The sequence below is a fragment of the Rana temporaria genome, chromosome 1, assembly GCF_905171775.1.
Source record: "Rana temporaria chromosome 1, aRanTem1.1, whole genome shotgun sequence".
Lineage (NCBI taxonomy): Eukaryota > Metazoa > Chordata > Amphibia > Anura > Ranidae > Rana > Rana temporaria.
In genome coordinates this window covers 157678966-157698158 of record NC_053489.1, presented here as the reverse complement: position 1 = coordinate 157698158, position 19193 = coordinate 157678966, and the positions used below count along the sequence as shown (strand labels likewise).

Here is a 19193-nt window from a genome sequence, read left to right as displayed (position 1 = left end):
ATGGTTGTGCCTACTAACGATCGGTTTTGAACTATCGGTTAGCAATCCATCGATTATATTTTAAAGCAAGTTGCCATTTTTTTAACCTAAGGTTAAATAACCTATGGGGCCCACACACGATCGGTTTGGACCGATGAAAACGGTCCTTCAGACCGATGTCCTCTGGTTAACCTATCGTGTGTACGAGGCCTAATAGCGAGGTGACAGTTGTCTGGAGACCCATAAATACTGACAGCGTCCGCAAAAAGGAGCAGAATGTGGCCTGACTGGTCTGTACCTAAATGGGGAGGCATATCCCTGCACTTTCCCTACTCCTCCGGAACCTTTGCCCGATGCTAAGCACTGTCCCTGACAGACGGGTGTCCTGTCCCTATATTAACCACACACAAAAATGTGTGCCAAACCTGGGAGCCAGGGACCTAAATAAGACTATGCCTTACCCAAAGTGGCCGCCAAAGTCACATGGGGAACCAGCATCCAATCTGATAGCTGCCTCCTTGTGACTGAGGAAACCATAGAGGAACTATACTTCTCTTGACTTCCTCTCCCCTATTTGCATTGCCGCTGTGGTTGAGTGCCCCCTGCAGTGGAGACAATAGGCTGCACCTGCCTACATGCAGACCTGGGAACTTGAGTGCAGACATCTCATGCTACAAACACCTAACCATATGAAACTATTAAGTGATCCACAAGATACCAAAATCTTGGGTGGACAGGCCTTTTAAAAATAAAAAGAGAGACACATAGTAAAATGCTGCTACAACTAACAGCAATAAAACACATATTACTCTTAAAAGATAACTTCTGGTCGGTTGGTATGGGTTACTGCACTTAGTACATCATTATTGCCTTTTGCACTGATTTCTTGAATAAAGTCGAAAACTGTCATCATGATTATCATCAATCACATGCTTCCATTAGCTTACTATGTAGATTCTTTTCAGGATAAATGAAAATCCTGTTCTCCACCTGACACTATATATAAAATCAAGATTAAATGCCCCCACCTGAAATGATTCATGATTAGTAATACAGAAATGAATAGAAATTGTAAGGAGTGTAAGAAGCCCTGGGTTCATTACCTGAGATGGTGTAGTCTGTGCTGAGGACTCGGACGGTGGGGGTGTAGCTTACAGCTGGCATAGTTGTCTTTTTGTCCTTCTGTTTGTTTCTATAGATGATGAAGAGCGCTAGCAGGAAGAGGACGACCAGGACGAGGATAATTATGCCAGCAATGGCCCCAATCTGGTAGGTGTCAGCAGGGATCGCTGCACTAGTGCGGGTCAGGCTGTTCAAATTCCCGACAATTATCATTACAGCTAGAAGTGAAATAACAGTAAGAATGAAGAGGAAATAATCTCAGATTTCAGACGGTGCACAGGAGAACAGAGGGCATTATAGAGGATAATCCATGTATTTATCATTGACACTAATTCACAATACAGACAGCTCAGTGTGTAGAAGATTATTATATATGCTGTGCATATCAGGAATTCCCTATTCATATAAACCAGCTAATGACAAATTGTTTAAAGCTAAAAAGTTTTAATCTGTTTTATTTTTTACCAGCCATAAAAATTCAGTGAACTACTTTTATTGTGAAGATTATAATATATTAAAATTAATTAGCAGGCTGCTTGTGAGGTACACTGTGCCTCACACCCTCATGTCCTCCTCACTCTCCCCCCGGCCTCTTTGTGCCATCTTTGATTTCCTTCATGCCAGTCTTGAGCTCCCTCATGAACGTGTTCTTCACCCTTCCCATCTTCCGCCCTATGTCCTCCAGGTTCCGGGGAGCCACGTCCTTGGTGAGTTGTCGGACGGTATCAGAGCGGAGCAGGCGCTGGGCCGTGTCCTTACTAGTCAGCTGGGCCTTGGTGATGGCGAAGGGGGTAATCTGGGCGGCTCTGCGGATAGGCCAAAACTCGGAGAGCTTCTCAATCAGCTGAGGGTTATTCAGGAGGTTGAAGAGAAGCCACCGGAGCACCATGTCTGCCCTCCTGTGTCGGGCACAGTCTACCAACAACGGAGCCCCGCCCGTCTCAGCACACTTCCTGACCAGCCATAAAAATTAAACATTTTGGGAAAGGATCTGTAAAATAAGGCCCCTTTCACACTGAAGCGGGAGGTGCGGGGGCGGTAAAGCGCCGCTATTTTTAACAGCGCTTTACCGTCGGAATTGCGTCAGTATTTGGCTGCTAGCGGTGCAGCTTTCCCTTGGCTAGAGGCCGAAAAAAGGTTATTACTGCCCGCAATGCGCCTCTGCAGTATAGCTGCTGTTTCTCATTACTTTCAATGGGAAGAAGCGGCATGGGAGCGGTATACACACCGCTCCTTCACCGCTTCAAAGATACAGCTAGCAGGACTTTTGGAGCGGTCCTGCTAGCGCACCACTCCAGGGTGAAAGCCCTCTGGCTTTTACACTGGAGAAACAGCAGTCGCTGTTTCTGGTCGGTTTGCAGGCGCTATTTTTAGTGCAATAGCGCCTGCAAACTGCCCCAATGTGAAAGGGGTCTAACCTATGGTTGCTTATGAACCTGCAGACCATGCCTATTTACAAATCAAATGAAAATGTGTGTGTTTTTTTTAACAATATGAAAGAAAAAAATGAATACCTAAAGTGTTACTTAAATCCACAACAGTAAAATCAGTTTGAATCTTCAGTAAAGCATGCTTGTTATACCCACTGTGGAACCTAAGGAGTTAATCCTCTGCATTGTGTCCCTAATCCATCTGCTGATAGTATAGAGTCTTAGGCCCCTTTCACACCAGGCGGATACGTTGCAGCGGAGTACGCCAGCTTAGCGGGAGATCTCTCCGTGGATCTCTGCTGACCCGGCGGATGACAGGTCCCTCTCTACTCACTGAGAGGGGAGGGGCTTGTCCAGCGCTGCTGTCTCCTATGGAGAGATCTGATAAAAACAGACAGCATGTTCGTTTTCATCAGATTTCACCCGATCCGGCATGGACGTATCGCCATCCATCGGATCGGGTCGGATGTCAGTGGACATGTCACCGCTGACATCCGACGCTCCATAGAGATGTATGGAGCGGCCGTTCAGGTCCGTCGACAAAACTGACAGGCGGACCTAGAGTTGCCACCTCATCCCTTTAAAACAGAACACATATGAATTACACAGGTTCTGAGGCTAATTTAATGCAGGTAAGGCACCAAATGAGTCTAATTACCACCTTAATTAGCCACAGAACCTGTGTAATTCATATGTGTTCTGTTTTAAAGGGATGAGGTGGCAACCCTAGGCGGACCTGAACGGTCCCACCATGCGAAAGGGGCCTTAGGTGCACACTTTTTTTTTTTTATTATTATTATTTTTTGTTTCACTTGACCCTCCTTTCTAGATTGTAAACTTTAAAGAGCAGGGTCCTCTGATCCCTTCTGTATTGAATTGTATTGTAACTGTACTGTCAGCCCTCATGTTGTAAAGTGCTGCGCAAACTAGTAATAATAAAAAGACTCTAGAATCAGGTTTCAGTCAGTTTCTAACAGCTTAGTAACACCTGCTGTGTTTTTCCATTAGAAGCTGACAGTCTGCCAAGATCTGCTACACATAGTTAGCTGAGATGTCTGTGCTTTTATGTTGTGATCTTGAAAATTAATTTCTCCAGAACACCTATAGCTATAGAGGCAAATGTGGGCTTTGTAAAGCTTTTACTGCTTATCCAGAATATGCAAATACTGGTGTGTGCATAGTCTGGACACAGGTTCCCTTCAAATACAGTGGAACCTCGGATTGCGAGAAACGCGGTTATTGACCGTTTCGCAATACGAGCACTGTAATTTTAAAAATTCTAACTCGGTTTGCAAAACGAGCAGGATTCAGGCCAAATCGGTGTGCAGTACCGCGTTTGGCCTGAGGTGGGGGGGCCCCGGAGCCGAGCAGCGCCATTTGGGAATGTTTGGAAAGACTCGCAAAGACACGGAAATACTCCATTCCCGAGCCTTTCCGAGGTTTGCCGAGGTCAGCCGAGCTGTCCTCGGGCCTTTCCGACCGTTTCTGAGGCTCTCTGGTGCCGCCCCACCTCTGGCTGCATGCGGTATTGCATGCCATTGAAGTCAATGCGGAACAAATTATTTTAGTTTCCTTTGACTTCAATGGGGAAACTCGCTTTGATATGCGAGCACTTTGGATTATGAGCATTCTCCTGGAACGGATTATGCTCGTACTCTGAGGTTCCACTGTACTGGGACTTGTCTTGATGTCAGCCTCCTGTACTAGTCCTAACTATAATGATGAAGTCATGTAAAAATCTCCAGATGGGAAGAGCTAAAAATGTTAAATACACTCACCTTGATCACATCTTGTACCCTTCCAGCCTGGATTACAGTAGCAAGTTCCAGTGATGTGGTCACATGTGGAGTTGTTAAGACAATCGCACACTTGCCGACAGCCATACCCATAGGTTCCTGGCGGACACTCTAAATGCAATACAGAGCACATAAAGAATACATAGTCAGGAACAAATGCAGGTTTGGGGGGAATTATTGACCTTAATCATTTTACATTTCCTGGACCTACTACAGCATACCTCCCAACATTTTGAGATGGGAATGAGGGACACCTACTAACAAACGTATGTAGGCATGGGACACGCCCCCTGCCACACCCCCTTAAAGGAGAATAAACCAAAAAAAGGTTAATTAAATCCACAATGACTTTTTTTTACCACAACTATTCCTTTATATTGGCTTTTAAAATGTACAAATGCAGAAATGTATAAATTGGATCAAAAGGGTTTAGCACTGGGAAACACTTTTTGAAAGATTAAAAGTGCATTTAATTTACAACTATATAGATCAGACCAAAATGAGGGACAAATGAGGGGGAAAGAGGGACAGGGGGACTTTGTTCCGAATGAGGGACAGTCCCTCGAAATCAGGGACAGTTGGGTTGTGTATGCTACAGTGTGTGTATGTGTGGGGGGAATAGATAGCATTGTAACTTGACTTATGTCCACTGTGGCAGGGTGACCCCATGCCACTCTGTAAAAGGGTGGTTTACGCCAGAATCTTTAAAGTGGAAGTAAACCCTCCTATCTTTTTCAGCCAATGAAGCTGCCATCTTGGCCTTTGTTCAATCTTCAACTGCCATGAAGCTGCACATGTGATCAGTTATGACACCAGCCATTGGATGGTTTGACAGTTTGGTTGAGAGCACAACCAATGTGCAGTTAGCATTCCCGACATGCCGGGAATGTTAACAGTTTTTTAAGTGTTACATCGATGGGTTTACTTCCGCTTTAAGTAGCAAACACACTAATTGCACAGGTGTGGGCTGGCTTCATATGAGAGCCAGAGGTAGAGCTCAAGGCAGTGCCCACCTGAGGAGGTCAGTGTGTGAAGGGAGCCGTGAAAGGTGCTGCTATGAACCATGCTGTCCAGGTTGGGACAGACCAAGGCCTGAGCCTGAGAGAGAGTCCAGGAGGGACAGAGCAGCTAAAGAGCTGCGAGGAAAGATGCAGAGCTGAGGTACAGCGTCTGTGCATGAACACTGGGACACGTTTGACAGTTAGGAGGACCACTGCGGTACAAATCAGAGAAGTAAAGCTGCCACAGAAAAGCCAGGAGGCTGAATGTTATGTTTATTGCATTGATGGTGAGAACTCCCTGCGTGGGAAGACATACCAGTATGAACATCGCCTTTCTTTTTAATAAAAGTGATATCTGGCGTGGAGTAAACTCACTGTTTTGGTACTACAACTGAGCTAAGAAAATCCGATGGGTTACACCACTTTAAACAAAATTATACAATGTATGTAAATATTTCAGAAATTCTAAATGAAAAAAATAACATTGAACATTAGGCCTCGTACACAGGACCGAGGAACTCGTCGGAAAAGACACATCATTTTCCTCGACAAGTTCCTTGTTAGGCTTGTGGAGGAACTCTACAAGCTTGCTTTGCGTACACACGATCAAGACCAAATCTCCTCGTTCTCAAACGCGGTGACGTACAACACATACAACGGCAGGGGAGGTCCGATTCCACTGGCACAACCCTTGGGACTGCTTTTGCTAATCTCATGTTAAAGCGGGGGTTCACCCTATATAAAAAAAATATATATATTTTTTTCCTCTAGCATTAAATTCGGCATAGTAGCGCGAGCTACAGTATGCCTGTCTGTATTTTTTTATCCCCGTACTCACTGTGCTATTGTACATTGAAGATTCCGGGGAATGGGCGTTCCTATGGAGAGAGAAGGTGATTGACGGCCGGCCCTGGCACGTCACGCTTCTCCGGAAATAGCCGAAATAGGCTTGGCTCTTCACGGCGCCTGCGCATAGCCTGTGCGCAGGCACCGTGAAGAGCCGAGATCTACTCCGGCTGTCTTCGGGGAGCGTGACGTGCCAGAGCCGGCCGTCAATCATCCTCCCTCTCCATAGGAACGCCCATTCCCCGCGGCAGACGGAATCTTCAATGTACAATAGCACTGTGAGTACGGGGATATAAAAATACAGACAGGCATACTGTAGCTCGCGCTACTATGCCAAATTTAATGCTATACTGTTGTTAAGGAGGGTGAACCACCGCTTTAAGTAAAAGTTTGGTGAGAGACGATTTGCTCTTTTCAGACTGTTACAGCCTGACAAATGTGCTATCTCTATTACAAACGCTACTTTTACCGAAGGTGCGATCCCGTCTCATACTTTATTCTGAGCATGCGTGGGTTTCTTAGCATATACACGATCGTGTTTCTCGTCAAAAACCAGCCCGACGAGAAACACGACAAGGAAATTGAGACTCCCGTCGAGGAAAAAGAGAACTTGTTCTGTTTTTTCCTTGTTGAGTTCCTCGACAGTTTCCTCGATGAAAAACGTACACACGACCGTTTTCTTCTGCAAAAAAGCTCTGCTACCAAGTTTCTTGATGGATTCTGTCGAGGAAAACGGTCGCGTCTACGAGGCCTAAGACAAACTAATGGCTCTACAAACTCTGTCCATACAAAGGCGATATCTCCAATACATAGCACATCCATAAGACTTACTCTGTTCACAGTGTTTTCCCATGAATCCTGTACGACATGTACATTGTCCACTTATGTGGTCACAGTCTGCGCCATTCTGACACTGGCATACCAAGGAGCATTCTTTTCCAAAATAACCTAATGGGCACCCTAGGGACAAAAGTAACAACATTTTACAGACAATAGAACATAATCTGTATCTTGTCTACTTATGACTGAATGTCATGTATGTCCTACAGTGATGTGAACTGTTTGTAGTTAACTGATTAGTTACTATAATATGTCAGAATTGTGTATAGTGATCACTTTACCAGTGTTGACCAATCACTGCTCATCCTGATACTCATTGTCATACATGGCTATACACTCTATTACTTTTATCTGAATAATAAATCTTACTCTGAGTACAGTAGAGCCCAGTCCATCCGGGGGAACACTTGCACTCTCCATCATATGCACTGCAGTATGCTCCGTTATGGCAGTTACAGGTATGAATACAGTTGGGGCCCCAGTGTCCAGGAGGGCAGGCTAAAACACAAAGAGTTTCTATTAACATAATAAAAGAAATTCTCGATTCTCACTTCTACAAATATAAGGAGAAACATACAGTATTATGCATTCCGCATTGTAATGGTATTTGAGCAAATTTAATAATATAGTGCAATTATTTGCAGTATCTTAGAGGATGTGAGTAGTGGCAGTACATGAACAGTAACCACGGCAACCACTCAGAAATTCTCTTCCACATCCTAGAATGGGCACATGTCTTTTAAGCAGAACTTCAGTCATTTTTTCATCTTTCCATCTATTAAATCTTCTGCCCTTGTTGTTTTAACTTTGGATAGTAAGGCCGCATACACACGATCGGTTAAACCGATGAGAACGGTCTGATGGACCGTTTTCATTGGTCCAAACTGATCGTGTGTGGGCGCCATCGGTTAAAAAAAAGCCAACGTGTTTTAAATTTAACCGATGGATTCCTAACCGATAGAAAAAAAATGATCGTTAGTAGGCACAACCATCGGTTAAAAATCCACGCATGCTCAGAATCAAGTCGACACATGCTTGGAAGCATTAAACTTCGTTTTTTTCAGCACGTCATTGTGTTTTACGTCACCGCGTTCTGACACGATCGTTTTTTTAACCGATGGTGTGTAGGCACTACTGACCATCAGTCAGCTTCATCGGTTAACCGATGAAAACGGTCCATTAGACCGTTCTTATCGGATGGACCGATCGTGTGTACGCGGCCTAAAACATTTTTTCCCTGTCAGTAAGTACCTTATACAGCCCACTTCCTGTTTCTTGTCTGGTCATTAACCTAGGCTTATGACATCATGCACAGCTCTCTCTCATCCACTGGTTACCTCCCTTGTCCCCCCCCCCTTTTCCCCCCTATCAGGTTATTTCAGCTTAGTTTAGTACAAAGTTCACATATACCGTATGTATTTATATATGTTTGTTTGATTCTGTATAATATTTTGTGTATTTTAATGATTGCAGCCATCTATTTCCAGGCGTGCATCCTGAGGAAGCAAAGTTTGTGAAATCCGTTGATTTCACATGCCTGTTGTAAACCAATGCTATGATAACTGTATGATGTTGCTGGAATTTTGCTCTTTGGCCGGTCAGGAAAGGAGTGGGGATGAGCAAATGCCCCCCCCCCTCATGAACTGTACCAGGCCGCATGCCCTCAACATGGGGGGGTGCTCTGGGGCAGGGGGTGCCCTGCGGCCCCCCACCCCAAAGTACCCTGTCCCCATGTTGATAAGGACAGGGCCTCTTCCCGACAACCCTGGCCGTTGGTTGTCGGGGTCTGCGGACGGGGGGCTTATGGGAATCTAGGAGCCCCCTCTCCGGGGGGTCTTCTCCGCTCTCCGGGGGTCTTCTTCCATCTTCTCCACTCTCTGCTGTCGTCTATGCGTTCCTCGGTTCTTCTCCCGCTCGCTCTCCGGGGCTGGCCACTGATATCTTCTTTGCAGCTCTCTTACTAGTGGCGGCCAGCCCGGTCTTCTTTGCCGCCTTCTTCCTTCTTCTTTTCTTCTTATGTTGACGCAACGCTTCCTCCCGCTGTAATGCCAGGTGTACGAAGCGGCTGGGATTTATATAGGCCTCTTATGACGTCACAGTCCCAGCATGCTCCGTGGGTCCCAAAGACGAAGACAGAAGAAGGCAGAAGGCGGCAAAGAAGACCGGGCTGGCCGCCGCTAGTAAGAGAGCTGCAAAGAAGATAGCGGCGGCCACCCCCGAAGAAGGCACCTGAGAGCGAGCGGGAGAAGAATCGGGGAGCGCCTAGACGACAGCGGAGAGAGGAGAAGATGGAAGAAGACCCCCCGGAGAGTGGAGAAGAGATTCCAGCGAGTGCCAGATGACGGCACCATGTCGCCAAGAATCAACGCAATGCCGTCGTTCTGGAAACACATTCTCGGCGACAGGTACAGTATTTAGAAAATAAAAAACAAACCTTTACAACCCCTTTAAAGCCTGTTAAATCATGCCCAGTCTGAATATATAAAACCAAAATAAAAAGTACTGTATAACAATTTCAAGTTGTTTTCAAATATGTTTTCCTGTCTAAGAAATCCAACAGAAAGACTGAAATGTCAGTATACTTTAGATCACATCCTCTCGGAACATCAGGACATAGAAAACGTGAAACAGAAAGATCTTTTATTTTCCACATGAATTGGATTATTTTACCCAGATGTAGAATGCCTTTGTCTACAGCGTGCTCCTTTCAGCTCCCACAATTAGACGTGTGTCATAACTCTTCCAGCTTCCTTCCTTGTGGGCAGTAAGATTGGCTGGTGAATCTATCTCCTACTTCTTATTTGGCCTCAGATGACGTTGAAAAATGTGTAAAATGCACACAAGTGCCTGGCTCTTTGTGTCCTACTTTCCCTGCTAATTGCTCACAATTTATTACTGAATTTGATGCCTCAATTGTTCCACATCATCTCTCGGAAAAATTTGTTTAATGATGTTTTGTGTTGTAGCCATAGTAACCCCAGACAAACATTGTTCATTTCTACTTTCTTAGCAAAATAATTTGTACAGGGACAAATATACATTTTGATACACTTACGTTGGGAGCAATCACTACCAATCCATCCAGGGTAGCACTGGCAAGAGCCATCTATGGGGTTACAGGTGCCATTGTTAGTGCATGTACATATGCCAGCACAATTCTTCCCAAACCGGCCGCTGGGACAAACTAGTAAGACAAAAACATGTTTTAGCTGTAATTAAAGTTTACCATGCTTTTCAATAATGAGAAAACTGCATCTAAAGTGTAAGTTTAGCAATACAGAAAGCTCGCTACAGTAAAACCTTGGATTGCGAGCATAATTCGTTTCAGAAACATGCTTGTAATCCAAAGCACTTGTATATGAAAGCACATTTCCCCATAAGAAATAATAGAAACTCACATTATTCGTTCCACAATCATTTATTCATAAGTCCTTTAGGTTATAGTCTATATAAAAAGATTATAGCAATGTGATTGTGATTATGTGCAACCACAAAATGTCCATCCAGAAATGGCAGCCTCCACAAGGGCATTAGAAGCAAAATCCAGCAGGAGCTACAGAGTATAAAAGAAAATAGAGACGCCTCTAAGTGTAGCAACATGTTGCCAAATGTTGTACCTTCAAAAATGTAAGCATATTGCTACACTTAGAGGCGCCTCTCTTCTCTTTTATACTCTGTTGTGACATGATGCTACTTGTATATAAAGACATTGCTTGTATATCAAGTCAAAATGTATTAAAAAATGTTGCTTGTCTTGCAAAACGCTCTCAAACCAAGTTACTCTCAAACCAAGGTTTTACTGTATGTTGTTCCATTTGGGTACAGCAGAATAGTGTGTCAAAATCACCTACCAGCTAGGGCTACCTTTGTGTTTAACAATGTCCCCATCCACGTTTAGAAGCAGCTTCTTTCAAATCATCTGCAACCACCAATGACTCTATCTTAAAGGGGTTGTAAAGGTACAATTTTTTTTCCTAAGTAGCTTCCTTTACCTTAGTGCAGTCATCCTTGACTTACCTCTTCCTTCGATTTTGCTTTAAAAATTTCGTTATTTCTTCTGAGAAATCCTCACTTCCTGTTCTTCTGTCTGTAACTCCACACAGTAATGCAAGGCTTTCTCCCTGGTGTGGAGTGCCATGCTCGCCCCTCCCTTGGACTACTGGAGAGTCAGGATGCCCACTAACACACAGCTCCTTTCTCTATCTGCAATGTAGAGAGCGTCCTGACTCTCCTGTAGTCCAAGGGAGGGGGCGAGCACGACACTCCACACCAGGGAGAAAGCCTTGCATTACTGTTTGGAGTTACAGACAGAAGAACAGGAAGTGAGGATTTCTCAGAAGAAATAAGGACATTTAAAACCAAAATTAGGTAAGTGAAGGAGGACTACACTAAGGCAACGGAAGCTATTTAGGAAAAAATATATTGTACCTTTACAACCCCTTTAAGTTACTGTATGGACAGAGAGGCTGTTAGGGCCAAGGAAAATTCATCATAGGCCAAAGCAGAAAAGTACACACTGCACAGGTGCAGCTCAAAAGAAAAGGATGGCTCTCTTTCCCATGGCATTAGGGCCATTGGTCCCAGCAGCTGCTTCATCTCTACAATAATTCAGGACAGAGCCATTGCTGGCTGCAAAGGATTTTAAAAAGCTTCTTCTAAAAGCAGTTGTGGACTTCATTATTTTAAACAGAAAGGGAACCTTGGTGGGTTGTTGCTATACCCATATGTTGCTATACCCATATGGACAGCATAGTGCTTTTTGTAAAGCTTAAAGTGTTACTAAACCCAAAATAGTAAAATCAGTCTGTATATGCAGTAAAGCAGTGGTTCTCAACCTTGTCCTCAAGCACCCCCAACATGCCATGTTTGCAGGTTTTCCTTTATCGTGCACAGGTGCTTTAAATTAGAGTCAATGGCTTGGTATTTTGGACAGCTATTATATCCAAGAGAAATTCCCTAAACATGGCCTGTTGGGGGTACTTGAGGACAGGGTTGAGAACCACTGCAGTAAAGCATGCCTGTTATACCCACTGTGGAACCTGATGGGTTAATCCCTCACGTAAGTCATGTAAAACGACTATTTGATCCTGTCTTTTCTGAGGGTCAGGGGTTATGCAGCCTCACGGAACAGTCAGAGGAGAATGAAAACTCCTCCCACATACTTTAGCCAGTGCTTGGCTGGGCACTGATAGAAGTCACAAGACTGCTATATACTTCTGATGAGAAAATGTATTTAGCCATTTATATTTACAAAAAATATTGCATTTCCATGTTCTGTGTACTGTGGGAGACCAGATATAGTGAATACAGGGTCATGGGTTTAGTAATACGGGAATACCGGCGGGAAAACTGCGGGGAGAGCTTTGGCTGGCAATCCCGGCCGTGTGTACAGGGCTTATATTCCCTCGGCACTGCCTCGCAGTTTTTTCCATTGGCATATAGTAAATCTGGTGAAAAAAAAAAAACGCCGGGAATCCCGGTGGGAAAATAGAGAGCAGGTTCTCTATTTTTCCTGCCAGGATTCCCGTCAGTTTTCCCGGTGAGGGAGCATACACACGCCCGGTTTTCACAGCTCAGGCCCCGTACACACGACCGAGTTTCTCGGCAGAATTCAGCCAGAAACTCGATCGGAGCTGAATTCTGCCGAGAAACCCGGGCGGGTGTACACTTTTGGCCGAGGAAGCCGACGAGGATCACGGCGAGGAAATAGAGAACATGTTCTCTATTTCCTCGTTGTTTAATGGGAAATTTCGGCTCCCCGAGATCCCCCGCGGCATCACAAGGAACTCGACGAGCATAACGATGTGTTTTGCCCGTCGAGTTCCTCGGTCGTGTGTACGGGGCCTCACAGTTTTCTTGCCGGGAAAACTGGCCGTGTGTACGAGGCTTTACAGTTCAAATCAGGAATGATTAAGGCCTCATGCACACCATGAAAAAAGGAAAATTACCCTGGTGGGTTGGCATTGTGACTTGAGCCTAAAAAGTGCTAAGCAGATTTCATCTTGAGCTCTAGACTCACCTTCATTGCAGAGTGAGCCCATGAAGCCAGCAAGGCAGTCACACTGGCCGGTCACATGATGGCACGGACCATTGCTGTGGACACACTGTGGACAAGCTTGGCTACACCGATGTCCAAAGAAGCCTGGCGAACAAACTGCATATAAACATAAAATGATGATTAATAAAATTGATCCATATTCCAGGTCTGTGTGTAAAGTATGTGCGTGATGAATTCTTAGTGCAAGCGTATCTATATCTACAACTTTTTTTTCTATCTGTAGGAAATAATCAAAATCCCAGTCAATAATGGTATTGGTGTATTCCCCAGAAACTGAGGGAAATTGCCTCTTAAACAGTTGTCATGAAGACTTATTCCAGTGACAACCCTAACATTTTGGATTTCCCATTAAAGTAGCAGTTCAGCCTAAAGCGAACTATCTCTAAATCTACTGGCAGCAACATTCTAAGACTAATCTAGCCCTGTAAAGAAGGCATCACAATACATACCTTTTCTGAAGCCCAGGGCCGCCATCAGGAATTTTGGGGCCACTTACACAGCTTCAGGCATGGGCCCCGTGGAGCAGAGAATCGGGGAGAGGGTGCTGCCACTGCAAATTCAGAACCAGGGGGGTGCCGCCACTAATTGAGAACCGGGGGGTGCCGCAAGTTGATAAGCGGGGGGCGCCACCGCGAATTGAGAAGCTGGGGGGGTGCTGCCGCCACAAATTGAGGTCAGGGGGGGCTTTGGGTGCTGACAAAAAAGTAAAAAATATATAAAAAAAATGGGGGTTGCGATCCGGGCCCCTGGGGGCCACCAAGCCCCTTAGAAGTCAGGCGGGGGGGGGGGCCTTGGGTGCTGGCGAAAAAAATATAAAAGGGGGGTGCCATCCGGGCCCCTGGGGACCACCAGGCCCCTTAGAGGTCGGGGGGCTTTGGTTGCTGACGGAAAAAAAGGGGGATGTCATCTGGGCCCCTGGGGACCACCGGGCCCCTTACAGGTGTACTGCCTGTACCCCCCTGATGGCAGCCCTGCTGAAGCCACTCAGGTCCAGTCTGCAGGAGAAGTGACGTCACTCATAAAGTTACTATGGGGCTTCCTTTGTCGGCTGCTTTTTCTGCACATGCCTTCACAGAGCTCAGAGTGGGACCGGAGCAGCTTCAGAAAAGGTATGTATAGCGATTTCTTCTTTACAGGGCTAGATAACTTAGTCTCAGGCCCCGTACACACGACCAGTTTCCTCGGCAGAATTCAGCTTCCGACCGAGTTTCTGGCTGAATTCTGCCGAGGAAACTGGTCGTGTGTACACTTTCGGCCGAGGAAGCCGACGAGGAGCTCGACGAGGAAATAGAGAACATGTTCTCTATTTCCTCGTTGTTCTATGGGAGCTCTCGTCCCGCCGAGCTCCTCGGCGGCTTCAGGGCTGAACTGGCCGAGGAACTCGATGTGTTTGGCACGTCGAGTTCCTCGGCCGTGTGTACGAGGCCTCAGAAGTGGATTAAGGCCTAGTTCACACCATGATGCAGAGTTTTTCTGCACACGTTCTGCAAGGGCTCAAAATAACAATGGTTCTCTATGTCCCCCTTTGGATTGTTTCTGCACAGGAAACTGCAACATGTATGCAGTTTTCTGCATTGGAAAAAAACTGACATGAAGTCAACATTGGTGTAAATAGGGCACACAACTGACGTGCACAAAAACTGAGGTAAACTTTGATTTGAAACTGATGTTTCTGTAATTAAAATTTGCACGGTTTTCCCATTAGTTCCAATCAGTTTTCATGCACGTATGGTGTGAATGAGCCCTTAGAGCTAGTTAGTTTTAAGCTGAGCTTCTACTTTAAGTTCTGTCCTGGTGACAATGGCCACCAGGGCAAGTAGAGAGGGTGAAATTCCACAGTGGAAACACAGACAATAAAAAAAACGCAACAGAGGTTCTAATCATTTCCCACAGGGCCGCCATCAGGAATTTTGGGGCCCCTTACACAGCTTCAGGCATGGGTCCCCTGGCAGAGAACCAGGGGGGGTGCCGCGAATTGAGAAGAAGGGGGGGGGGGCGAATTGAGCCGCAGGGGGGGGTGTTGCCTCCACGAACTTGAGGTGGGAGGGGGGGTTGGGGAGCTGACAAAAAAAGGGGGGGGGGTATACTTTAACGGATGTAAACCTAGAGAAAACACTTACTTCTTTGGCATGTTGGCCCTCTGTACCCGGGTGCACATTCACAGATGCCCTCATCTGGTGAGCAGGAGGCCCCGTTCTTGCAGTTGCAGGACAGTGAACAGTTTGGTCCCCAGTGTCCCCCAGTGCACACGCTGTCACAGTGCATGCCTGAGTAAATAAATATTAGAATTATATTGTGATTTAAAGTGAACATAAAATTGTACTCACAGTGATTTATTTATGTTGCTCTTTTCATCCAAAGACCCCACCATTTTTTCAGCTTGGTCATACCTTTTAACTTGTTTCCAGAATTTATTTTTAATGAATAATTAGTACATAATAAAAATTGCACAGTTCAGATTGTCTTCAAGTCTATAGGGACGCAAACAGAAATAAAAAAACGTTTCTTTTTTGTCCATGTTGGTTTTGGAAAGTTCCTCTCACTTCCTGTCTGGTAAAATGTCAGAAGGGCAGAAAGTGAGGATTGGAGCTTTGGATAGAAAAAAAAGCATGGATGGAGGAACCTTTTAGATTTCAGCCGCAGGCCGCATAAAAGAACTGTTTGGATCCTAGTCCAACCCCACCTAAACGATCCGACCAAAAAACTGTAACTGCACTTGGCCAATCATATGTCGCCTAGGCAATTCCCACACCACAGCTGCACATATGCATTCCCCTTGTATACATGCGGCTGTGGGGCAGGGCCTTGGCCACCTACAATTGGCTCGGTATAGGGTGTCCTTTTATGAAACTGCGGTAAAATACCGCTTTTTCGTTTTCAGGTATTCTCAGAGGAGATCCAGAGTGCCTGTTTATGAGGCTCTGTAGATCGGTTCTCATGTTGAGATGAGAAGCGATCTACAAATGCCGGGAACTACTGAGAACGGCTCCTCTCACTATAATCTCACGTGATGTAGCGGGATTACAGTATGAGGAAGTGAAAAATACAAAAGTTGAACACAAATCAGCACACATAAATAAAATAATAATGTTACATTCCCACCAAACAATATACATTAACCTAATTATTAAAAAACATTGTTTTTATCAATATTTAAAGCTCATACATGTGCCTATTTATATGTGAATGGTGTATAGTAAATGAATGGAATAATGCAGCTATACACCATTCATATAAATGAAAAATACTCTCTGACTGTATGGCTGCTTGTGTGTGAAGCATGGAAGTCAAATCACTTCCTTCTTTCTCCACAATACTCGGCCAGCTTCATGCTTCTTTCTCTCTGATTCTCCACCTCAGAGATGGTGAATCAGAAACTGAGAATTCTGTCACAGATCGCCAGGGAGGTGCTGAGATCGCACCTTCATAAACTGGCCGTTTCTGTGACAGTCAGTAAGACCCCTTTCACACTGGGGCGCTCTTCAGGCGCTTTAGTGTGAAAGCACTCTGGTTTTCACATTGGTATTGCAGATGCAGCTTCGTTCAGGCACTTTACAGGCGATATTTTAGATATCTCTAAAGTGCCTGAAAAACGCAATAGAGAGAAGATAGTCACCGCTCCAATTTGGTATGTGGATAAATCTGTATCCTCTCAGAGAAACCCAGGTGCCGGCAATGCACGAAGCAATTGTAGAAAGAAATGTTTAGACAGCCGCACTGATTGTAGTGCGAAACGTCAGCTGTATGCCCCTGTCTTTGCTGTGATGTATGGTGTTTGATAACTGTGACGGTATTAAGATGATATCCCCGTCAAAGTCTTCCCTTCTCCCCATAAAAGCAAATCACCCCAATATTCCACGAGGAGGGATATTCCTGGAATCGCCCAATAAGCCACACATGAGCCCAAGCTTACTGCTGGAACAAGACAGCCTTTAATGGTATAACACACAGCTTATATGTAATTTCCAAAACTGTTACAATGACAAATCTCCGCCCCCTCACACTGGGGCTTCCATACAGATCATAGGCAGACATTTCGGAGCCGACCCTGAAAACACATTTTCTTTAGATAATGACATCAGTGGAGTTAATTACTAGTTGTACAGAATACATTATCTAGACAGCCTGGCCCCTGCATATAGAAGAGATCATTACCACAATGAAGCAATCAGAATAATTAACATGAGCCACTTCTAATCACAGTAGACAGTAACCACAGGGCTCCTTCACACACACAATTACCCTTTGAAATAGGACTGGCTGAGGAAGGGTCATTAACATTTCAAAAGCCTGTTAGCAGAGGGGTGAGTCACACCTGAAATCACCTGTTACACTTAACACACACACAATATTACTTAGCAGGGAGAATTTAAACTGAAGCATCCTTCACAATGGCCCCCCTTTTTCTCCCTGCTCCGGCAACACGGTTGGACCTTCCCTGGTCCAGTAGGGTTGACGGGTTCAGAGCTTTTAGTCCGAGGTTAACTCCGTTTGGCGTGACTGACCTCCCTTGGCAACTGCTTCCGTCAGATCACACGCCGGTCAGTCCCCAAGTCTTTGTGCGATCTGCAGAGTCACCAGAAGTCAGTGTGAAGACGGCGAATGGGTCTGTGCGCAGCCGTCTAGGTGTCCCGCTATGGGAGGGGGCAGGTTATGGCTCTGAAGTGACAATCACAGGAGATTCATAAAAAAGAAAAAGTTATATTTGTTGAAATGCTGTAGCACTGGTGCTCAGAGTCCGGGGGGGGATCAGTGTCCCATAGGGTCAGCCACCCCCTGCTCCCTCCGCAGCCGCCGGTTCTCCTCTTTGAGCTTCTCCAGCTCCATCTCCAGTTGATGGAGCCTGGGGGGGTCAGCCTGCTGTGACCTCAGGTGGTTGTTCTCCTCCTCCATGCGGCTTATGCACTCCTCCAGCTCCATGTACTCACGGATCAGCTCCTGCTTGCTCATGTCCTGCAGGCTCTCCACGTGATCCTTCATCATCAGGAACTGGGTGGTGGTGTAAGGGGCCACCGGTGGGCCCTTGGCAAACATCTCGGCCCGCATCTGGGACGCCCGCTGCGACTCCTTCTCCTCCAGTCGCTTCTTCTCCTCCCAGGTCAGCTTGTTATACGGCTTCCAGGACCTCTTCTTCTTGGAGGGTGGCCGGCGGTGCCTCTTTCTGCCCAGCTCCCTCCAGGGCCCCTCCGGCTCATGGCTGACGCCCATGACCAGCTGACAATGGTGTTCCCTGTTGTCCGTAATAACAGATTGTACCATGAGGGCTTTGTAAGGGGTGCCCAATGGTTCTTCCGGGGGATCCCAAGCCGAGTCTACACAATGGGCTGCTGCTGGTGGGCAGTACTCAGGTTGAGACCAATTTGACCTGGTGTTGTCATTCATGGGGCAATTCTGCTTGAAGTGACCCAGCTGTTTGCACCGGAAGCAGCGTTGTTCGTTGTCCTCCTGGCGTGGATAGCGAGGGCTAGATGTCATCGGTCTGTTAGGAGGTTGGTATCTAGCGGCTGGTGGGTGTGAGGGCGCCGTTGGTCATGGAGGTTGTACCCGTGGTGTGACCTGGTTTGTCTTGCGAGTATCCGCACATTCATCCGCCAACTTCGCAGCCTCTGGTAGAGTCATGGGCCTGCGATCTCTCACCCAGTCTTTGACGTCCGTCTGGATGTGATTGTAAAATTGCTCCAGGAGCATTAGTTGCAAAATGTCCTCTGCGGTGGTGGCCTGGCTGCTGTTAACCCAGTTAGAGACCGACAGGGATAACTGGCATGCCCATTCCGCATAAGAGTCTTTCGTGGTTTTGCGTGAGTCCCTGAACTTCTGTCGGTGGGACTCTGGGGTTACTGCATAACGAGCCAGGAGCACTTCTTTAACCCGGGCGTAGCTATGGATATCCTGATCTGGCACGGTCCGGAAAGCATCAGAAGCTTTGCCTGACAGTTTGCCTGACAATATTGCAACCCACTCTCCTCTAGCTATTCGGTGCAGGTTACATTGTCGCTCAAAATCTGCCAGGTAGTTATCAATCTCACAGTCCTTTTCATCAAAAGCTTTAAAAGCGCTAAATGGAATCTTCCTTGTGTCTGCTGTGCTGTACTCACTGTTTGGAGAATGTGTGGCTGCTTGT

General features: G+C 46.0%; 1 protein-coding gene across 2 annotated transcripts in view; it reads right to left on the bottom strand.

Moving 5' to 3' along the window:
* Window positions 1-19193, bottom strand: part of MEGF10 (multiple EGF like domains 10) — a 180468-nt gene that overhangs the window by 19935 nt on the left and 141340 nt on the right. For both annotated transcript variants that reach the window (XM_040344756.1, XM_040344748.1), the window contains exons 14-20: window positions 15193-15339; window positions 13034-13168; window positions 10070-10198; window positions 7384-7512; window positions 7006-7134; window positions 4310-4438; window positions 1083-1319 (exon numbers count right to left, since the gene is read on the bottom strand). In XM_040344756.1, coding sequence (XP_040200690.1) covers window positions 1083-1319; window positions 4310-4438; window positions 7006-7134; window positions 7384-7512; window positions 10070-10198; window positions 13034-13168; window positions 15193-15339 — 1035 coding nt within the window. The remainder of the gene's footprint in view (window positions 1-1082; window positions 1320-4309; window positions 4439-7005; window positions 7135-7383; window positions 7513-10069; window positions 10199-13033; window positions 13169-15192; window positions 15340-19193) is intronic.